Source organism: Sinohyriopsis cumingii, unplaced genomic scaffold (genome assembly GCF_028554795.1).
Source record: "Sinohyriopsis cumingii isolate HCF-2022 unplaced genomic scaffold, ASM2855479v2 utg000695l, whole genome shotgun sequence".
Classification (NCBI taxonomy): Eukaryota; Metazoa; Mollusca; class Bivalvia; order Unionida; family Unionidae; genus Sinohyriopsis; species Sinohyriopsis cumingii.
The window spans coordinates 3,526,615-3,535,976 of NW_028315924.1; the positions used below are offsets into that span (position 1 = coordinate 3,526,615).

A 9,362-nucleotide genomic window follows, 5' to 3' on the forward strand; every position below is an offset into this window, starting at 1 on the left:
AATACTAATGTTGAAAAATATAACTGAATACTGTTATAATACTAATGTGGAAAACCAGGACTGAATACTGTTATAATACTAATGTGGAAAACTAGGACTGAATACTGTTATATTACTAATGTGGAAAACTAGGACTGAATACTGTTATAATACTAATGTGGAAAACTAGGACTGAATACTGTTATAATACTAATGTGGAAAACTAGGACTGAATACTGTTATAATACTAATGTTGAAAAATATAACTGAATACTGTTATAATACCAATGTGGAAAACTAGGACTGAATACTGTTATAATACTAATGTGGAAAACTAGGACTGAATACTGTTATAATACTAATGTGGAAAACTAGGACTGAATACTGTTATAATACTAATGTTGAAAAATATTACTGAATACTGTTATAATACCAATGTGGAAAACTAGGACTGAATACTGTTATAATACTAATGTGGAAAACTAGGACTGAATACTGTTATAATACTAATGTTGAAAAATATAACTGAATACTGTTATAATACTAATGTGGAAAACCAGGACTGAATACTGTTATAATACTAATGTGGAAAACTAGGACTGAATACTGTTATATTACTAATGTGGAAAACTAGGACTGAATACTGTTATAATACTAATGTGGAAAACTAGGACTGAATACTGTTATAATACTAATGTGGAAAACTAGGACTGAATACTGTTATAATACTAATGTTGAAAAATATAACTGAATACTGTTATAATACTAATGTGGAAAACCAGGACTGAATACTGTTATAATACTAATGTGGAAAACCAGGACTGAATACTGTTATAATACTAATGTTGAAAAATATAACTGAATACTGTTATAATACTAATGTTGAAAAATATAACTGAATACTGTTATAATACTAATGTGGAAAACCAGGACTGAATACTGTTATAATACTAATGTGGAAAACTAGGACTGAATACTGTTATAATACTAATGTTGAAAAATATAACTGAATACTGTTATAATACTAATGTGGAAAACCAGGACTGAATACTGTTATAATACTAATGTGGAAAACTAGGACTGAATACTGTTATATTACTAATGTGGAAAACTAGGACTGAATACTGTTATAATACTAATGTGGAAAACTAGGACTGAATACTGTTATAATACTAATGTGGAAAACTAGGACTGAATACTGTTATAATACCATTGTGGAAAACTAGGACTGAATACTGTTATAATACCAATGTGGAAAAGAACATTACATCAGCAGTTGATAAGCAGTCAAAAACAATTCATCAAATAAAGATGAGAAAACAAAAAAGAGATCTGTAAACAAAAATTTAAAATATGGTGGCAACCTTGTAATTGCAACTACACGTGTTAATAATCAAAGATCATAAAGAAAATAAGCTAGTTATTTGTCATCACAATGGTGGTTACAGGAGTTGGTCATCACATTGGTGGTTACAGGAGTCGGTCATCACATTGGTGGTTACAGGAAATGGTTTAATTTACATGTTGTATGCCTGCCAAAAGGTGGAGCATATTATGATAAGATGATGTACATCCATCCATCTGTCTGTCTCTCCCTTACCAATTCCATCCATCTGTCTGTCTCTCACTTACCAATTCCATCCGTCCGTCTGTCTCTCACTTACCAATTCCATCCATCCATCTGTCTGTCTCTCCCTTACCAATTCCATCCATCCGTCTGTCTCTCACTTACCAATTCCATCCGTCCGTCTGTCTCTCACTTACCAATTCCATCCATCCATCTGTCTGTCTCTCCCTTACCAATTCCATCCATCCGTCTGTCTCTCACTTACCAATTCCATCCGTCCGTCTGTCTCTCACTTACCAATTCCATCCATCTGTCTGTCTCTCACTTACCAATTCCATCCATCCGTCTGTCTCTCACTTACCAATTCCATCCATCCATCTGTCTGTCTCTCACTTACCAATTTCATTTCTGTACAATAACTAAAGTTATCTACCATCTTCAGTTACTGACCTTTGTGAATGACTTGCTCATGGACTTAAAGAGCAAAGGTCATGGTCATTGCAACTGTAAGAAATATGATTTCTGCACAAACAGCTTGTCTTATCCACCCTCTATAATTACCAAGCTTTGTGTATGACTTGCACATGGGTGAGGAACAACCCAATCAGTTTTGGAGTCCAAAAGGCAAATACACTGAAATAAGGATTGGATTCAGCACATTACTGGAGTTATCTGTTATCTACAGTTACCAATCTTTAATGATGACTTGTACATAGGCAACAGACGAAACCTAGTGATTTTGATTTCAAAAGGTCAAAAGTCAGTGTCACTTTGAAAGATTCTTTTCTTCTGCACAAAAATATTGTTTCTACATCACAGACCTAGAACAAATGTTGTGGTTGGCTTGCACTTGGTGTAAGAAAGAAGTCTATCAATTTGGGGTCAGAAAGTCAAAGGTCAAGGATACAGGGAGTGAAATAAGAACATATGCTTCTTCAGTATAACTTTATCGACCTTCACTCAGTTTTGCATTTGACCATCATGTTTGATAGTAAAGATATGTATTAAGTTTGTGGCCAAAAGGTCATGGTCATGGTGACTGAAATAAGTGAAAGGGTTTTGCATAATAACTTTTGTTTCTAGTACACATACCTTCACAAAAGTTTGTGGAGGACTTGCACTTAGGCTGATTTTTAAGTCTAAAAGTAAATGATCATACTCATGGTAATTCTAATAAGAAAATATTGGTTGCTGCACACTGTGTGTGTGTGTGTGATTTTGGATTTTAACATAGCTTTAACAATGTTTCAGTCATGTCGCTACGATGTCTGCAGTGTGGCAGTTTATAGTGATCTCTAGCACTGGGGAATCATGCGGCAGACATGTAGCATGATATCCCACCCAGTCACATTATCCTGACACCAGGCTGATCAGTCCTAACACTAACCTCTTAATTCTGAGTGCCAAGCAAAGCAGCTGTTAGTACCATTTTGTAAGTCTTTGGTATGACTTGGCCAGGGATCGAACCCACAACCTCCTGCATCCAAGGCAGATGTTCTAACCACTAAGCCACCGGAGCGGTAGTTGCTGTACAGTAAGTTTAGTTCAAGATCACAATGATGAAAGGTCAAGGTCATTGAAACACATTGATCAGTAATCTCCAGAATCATCCATACCCAACTATTACAACACAAATGAATCTTAAACATGTTATGGGCATATAATATACAGTTCATGGTACTCATGTTATGGGTATATAATGTACAATTCATGGTACTCATGTTATGGGCATACAATGTACAGTTCATGGTACTCATGTTATGGGCATACAATGTACAGTTCATGGTACTCATGTTATGGGCATACAATGTACAGTTCGGGGCCCCAAGTGGCTGAGTGGTCTAAAGCGCTCACCATTCTGGATCACTGCCATCTCACCTCTGTCTGCGTGGGTTCGAGTCCAAGGTTCGGCTAGCGTGAGCATGTGGGAAAGCCTGCCAGTAGCTTCTCGTGGGTCGGTGGTTCTTCCCTGGGTTTTCTAGGGTTCTTCCTCCACCAGTTATACTGGCCGCCATGTATAGCCTATCTTGTGCTGAAAAATGGTGTTAAACCCTAGAACAACAACAACAACAACAATATACAGTTCAATGGTACTCATGTTATGGGCATATAATGTACAGTTCATGGTACTTATGTTATGGGTATATATAACAGGAAGACGGCTTTGTTTTTTGTAAAATTTAAAATAAAAAAAAAACTCTTCCAGGTATCTTCATTTTTTTAAGCATGCTTAGCATGTGTTTGTATCTTGAAATTGTTTGACATAATTTCAATGAACTTCTATTCATTATATTAGGTTTACAGTCAAAGGCCATGATATAGAATTTTGTACTGCACTTACAGGTATCATGTAAATATTTCAAAATAATTTTGTTACCAAATTTTATGCAATGTTGGAACTTCTCAAGAATAACATAGTGTGTTGGAATTTCTCAAGAATTACATGGTACAGTGTATGTTGAAATATCTCAAGAATAACATGTGTGTTGGAATTTCTCAAGAATATCAGATATGGTTATAATACTCAAACATTGAAAGATTATAGATTCCTGGAATTTTTTTATTTGGCCATTGAAGCATCAGTCCCTTCAAGGGAATCTTGCTTTAGCTACTATGATGAAAACAACAGGTTTACAATGGTGAAAGTTATCAGTGAACAATGGTGAAAGTTATCAGTGAACAATGGTGAAAATTATCAGTGAACAATGGTGAAAGTTACAAGTGAGTAAATGTATAATTGTCCAAATGAATAACAGCTCCTCGCAAGAAAGCTTTTTGCTGTACAGTTACTAGTATTAAGCCCAGCATGTGAAAAACCCATTGTAGAAGGGAGCTCTTTTCTGACATTACAAGAAATTACCTGCAGGTATCTCTGTTCACAGAGACCTTTATGGTTAATATAGAATGTCTATGAAGCATTGCAGAATCCAATATTGCATGAGATCAGCCTATTAGGAATAAACTATATATACAAATTAGATACTAGCATGTGAACGTTTCTCAAAGTTAAACCTACATTTCACCTGCTGTTCTACTTATTTCCAGCATTACCAGTTTTAATTTGTTAACTAACCAGCATTTTATAGACTGTCAAATCTTTGAACACAAATTTTCAGTCAGATGCTGTCACACTCAGAAATAACAAATGATGTCACAGTCAGAAATAACAAGTGATGTCACAGTCAGAAATAACAAGTGCTGGCACAATCAGAAATAACACATGCTGTCACAATCAGAAATAATAAATACTGTCACAATCAGAAATAACAAATGCTGTCTTGGTCAGAAATAACATGCTATCACATCCAGAAACAACAAATGATGTCACAAGCAGTAATAAATGCTGTCACAATCAGAAACAAATGATGTCGCAAGCAATAACAACAAATGCTGTCACAATCAGAAATAACAAATGCTGTCACAAGCAGTAATAATAAATGCTGTCACAAGCAGTAATAACAAATGCTGTCACAATCAGAAGTAACAAATGTTGTCACAAGCAGTAATAACAAATGCTGTCACAAACAGTAATAACAAATGCTGTCACAATCAGAAATAACAAATGCTGTCACGAACAGTAATAACAAGTGATGTCACAATCAGAAATAACTTGCTGTCGCAATGAGAAATAACATGCTGTCACAAGCAGTAATAACAAATGCTGTCACAAGCAGTAATAACAAGTGCTGTCACAATTAGAAATAACAAAATGCTGTCACAATGAAAAATAACATGCTATCACAATTAGAAATAACAAATGTTGATGTATCAACAGGGACTATAAATATATTCAAACATATTGCGGTGTAATTATATAATCTGTTTGTTTCTTTCCAATAAACACATAGTGACATATATAAATTAAAAGTTGCTTTTGTTTATATTTTCTGAAAAATCTGATGTAAAGAATAACATTTTATTCCATATCAGTATTTCTAGAAACAAATCAGTATAGAAATCAAAGAAACAAGAAAACAATATTTACTGTTTTGTTATTATAGAAAGTGAAACTGTTAATATCAAATAATGCAACTCTTAAAATAAAAATGAAGATGAATTAAGCTATGTTGAATCCTTTTAAACATTAAATCCATAACACAGTGGATGAGTTAGCGAAAAGGTTTGAATTCTAAACTATACTTAAAACTATATTAGACATTTATCCCATTGGATGTACTTTGCACCAGGATTTACAAATTTTTTAATTACTATTATGTTTATATTTGCAGTACAAAGTACCGATGAAAGTATTGTGAATCCAGTTCCTGCAATAGCTGGAGGCGTAAGTGCTGGATTTGTCGTCATTTTAATTGTGACCATAGGAATATTTCTTTGGAGAAGAAATCAACATCCAAAGGTGACAGAACAAGGTAAGAAGGGTTGTCATTAATAGCATAGTAAATAGTTTCAAATTCAAATTTAGAGAAACTGAAGAAAATAAACATAAAGTTCACATAATTGTTATTGTTGTCCTTTTATATTTGACAGTATTTGAAGTGGTAACCTTTCAGCTATGTTGCTCAATCAGTCCACAATTCGTACTTTAATTCTTTTTGTAAACTGAGACTAAAAAATACCCATAAGATTAAGTTTAATCCCATACAAGATTACAACCATGATATATAGCAAAGTGTTTTAATATTTAATTACAACCATAATATATAACAAAGTGTTTTAATATTTAATTACAACCATGATATATAGCAAAGTGTTTTAATATTTAATTACAACCATGATAAAGTATGTCTGTGGTAGAACTTGCATGTTGAAATTTCCCTCATGAAAGTCATTACCCACTGCCACTCTAGAATTGGAAGGACTGGGTGTTATGCCAATGTACCAGTCAATGTTTCATTGGGTATTTTAGAGCTTATTTCATGTTTCTTTTTTTTTTGCATATATATATATATATATATATATAAACTGTATTGATATTTACACAATACAGTACATTACTAATTTCAGGCTGGTTTAGTTAGCACCGCCTCTACAAACTGTTCCTTTTTTCAGCTATCACACTGGAAAACAACAGAAACACCAGTGTAAGGTAAATGCAGTTGATACGAAGAGCAAATAAAGTCCCATATATTACATTTACATATATATAAATATTTTGCTCTAGAGACAGTTTTTAAAAACAGAAATGTTAAAACACAAAGCAACTATTAAGGATGTTTATTTCCTTTTATTTCATTGCTTGTTAGTTCTAGATGAAGTAATACTCTATGAGAATAATTGCTGACAAGAAAACTGTAATCAGATGTTAAACAAAACATTTCTTAATGCAGCAAATAGTTACAATTAAATGAAAATGTACATTTATTTAATGTTTTTAAAAGTTAAATTTTAAGAACTTTGGATATGATATATGACAATATTTCAATTTCTACTTTAAGGCCAACAGATGGTGATTTATATGAAAAATTGAACTCCACTGCAAACAGTGATATCCAGATGTATAGCTCACTGAACATACAAACACCATCCGAAGGTATCCTCAGTTTAGATCAATTTTATTAAACTATGCTGTCTACAGGCTAAAGATACTATTACATCATAATTATTGATTGCCAAAAGTTTCTAGGATTGTCTTTTATATACTTAGCTTTTAAATTTTATTTGATGGGTAGTAATCTCATTGCTCATCCAATGTGTTTTTGAAAACCATTTTGATGGGAACTAATCGAAAAGCATGACCCAATGTGTTTCTGAAAACCATTTCTCATGTGCAGAGGATTATTGTTGGGAAGTGCCATCAAACAAGCCTATCTCAAATTGTATTTCTAGTGATCCTGTCCTTAACATGAATTTACAAACTTTGTATATGACCCATAATAGATTGACAGTAAATTACTTGACCCTTAGACTGACAGAGAAAACTGCATGACCCTTAAATACACTGACATGGTAAATTCCATTTATTACTTGGAATTTTTACTGATTCAGGCAAATTTGAATTTTACTGTATATTAATGTGCCTCTCTTAATATATATTTGAAATGAGATTTTAGGTTTGCTGTTATTTATTTATTATCATTATCAAACATTTTATTTGTGTGAAGCAATTTGTAACTTGGTTTTTTTTCTTCTAATTATGTCTCTAAGAGTTTTCTTCTTTTACAGATCACCAAAAATATTATGAAAATACATTACTACAGGCCACACACAACTGATCCTTTCCAGTAACATTCAGGACAGGCCCAAGGAAATGATGGAATATCTTTTCCTTTCAGAATATTGGTGTTTAAAATACATTTGTTATGAATAAGATATTACACCATGGATATTAAGAGACATTTCTGGGACAATATCTGACGTGTTTTATTTTTGTACTTACATGACCCATACATTGGCTGTTTATCCTTTCAATGCGCTTGCGTGAAAAATCAGAATATTCTGAAATATATTTGGCAATTAAGCATTCTCTCTATAGATTTATTTTCAAAAAAAAAAAGAATTGCTTATATTGTTTTCAATCATATCCAAATTCTAATTAATTAAATAACTTATAGAGGATCTACATTACATGATGGAAGTTGCTCGTACCGAATTTCAAACATAATTCTTTTCAGAGGACAAATAATTACCTGTAGAAAGTTTTATTATTTTTGATTACTATGTACAAAAAGTTAATCGTTCAGAGTCAAGCAAGGTCTATGTGACACATGATCCTTTACAACCTAACAGTACTAATGAAAACCATAAACTTTGAACATCGTCTATCAACCTACTTACTATAGAAAAAATACTCAAAACGACTTTTGTTCTTATTAATGATTATGTGTTAGAGTGTGAGAGAGAGAGAGACAAAACTGTTGTCAGTGTGTAGGATCATGGGTATGCAAGGTGTATTTATTTGTATCGTTGTTATGGTGTCTTATATTCAGGCCTGCCAAATCCTTTTGGTTAGAAATCCTGAGATTTTTGTTTAGGATCCAGCTTTAATCCAAATATTTGGTAGACCTGTACAAAATTGTTTTTAAGAAGACAGTGCCAATATATCAATCATAACATGTTGTTGTTTTGTGTACAGGAAATAATTATCTGGGAACCTGAAATCTGGAGATTTTCTATACAATCCAAAAAGGTCCTGAAACAGATCTGCAAAGCTGAAGAATCCAGCTTTTATCCTGGGATTTGGTAGGCCTGTATATTGCTAGAGTTAATCCATGTCACAGGGACTCTTATCATTGCTTACAATTTAGGTACCTATAAATAGTACATGTACTAATATTGTCTTCTTACAGCAACAGTAACATATTATCAAATTACAATAAAAAAGTAAAAAAACTCCAATGGATTTTTTGTTTTTAAATGCATCTTTGAAATATTGAGAGAAATTAAAAAATATTGTGTCTGTAAGATGTTGTGTATTCAGAGTTGTATTTTATTTTATGGTTGTTGGAGAAAGAGAGAGGGGTTACAAAGTGACTGTAATTTTTATTGTTCAGTTACTTCATCAATTTGATTTCATGATTTACACACATACAAAGGCATTACTGTATTGTCAGTTAAGCCCTGAATAAGTACCTCAGTCTTTTTCTAATTATGCTTTCCAAGAACCACATGATTATCATGCAGAGTTAGTGTATGCTGATTAAATATGTCATGTGTTATGAGTCTGTGTTCTTAAAATAACTAACTAAAAGGAATCAAAAGCAACAAGCTTTGCAAAATTCAACAAATAAGTTATTTCCTCGAATAAAAAGTGAAAATGAAAAAGAACTTAAAGTGTTGCAGATTAAATCCCAAAATAATCCAAGAATTAGAGACTCATGTCCTAATAATTAAAAGTCCTGAATAAAATTTAGTAGAA

General features: G+C 32.7%; 1 protein-coding gene across 3 annotated transcripts in view; it reads left to right on the plus strand.

Moving 5' to 3' along the window:
• Window positions 1-8,842, plus strand: part of LOC149773302 (uncharacterized) — a 64,685-nt gene extending 55,843 nt beyond the window's left edge. For all 3 annotated transcript variants that reach the window (XM_089946530.1, XM_089946532.1, XM_089946531.1), the window contains exons 10-13: window positions 5,776-5,916; window positions 6,557-6,593; window positions 6,943-7,037; window positions 7,670-8,842. In XM_089946530.1, coding sequence (XP_089802656.1) covers window positions 5,776-5,916; window positions 6,557-6,593; window positions 6,943-7,037; window positions 7,670-7,719 — 323 coding nt within the window. In that variant the 3' untranslated portion in view covers window positions 7,720-8,842. The remainder of the gene's footprint in view (window positions 1-5,775; window positions 5,917-6,556; window positions 6,594-6,942; window positions 7,038-7,669) is intronic.
• The last annotated feature ends 520 nt before the right edge of the window (window positions 8,843-9,362 follow it).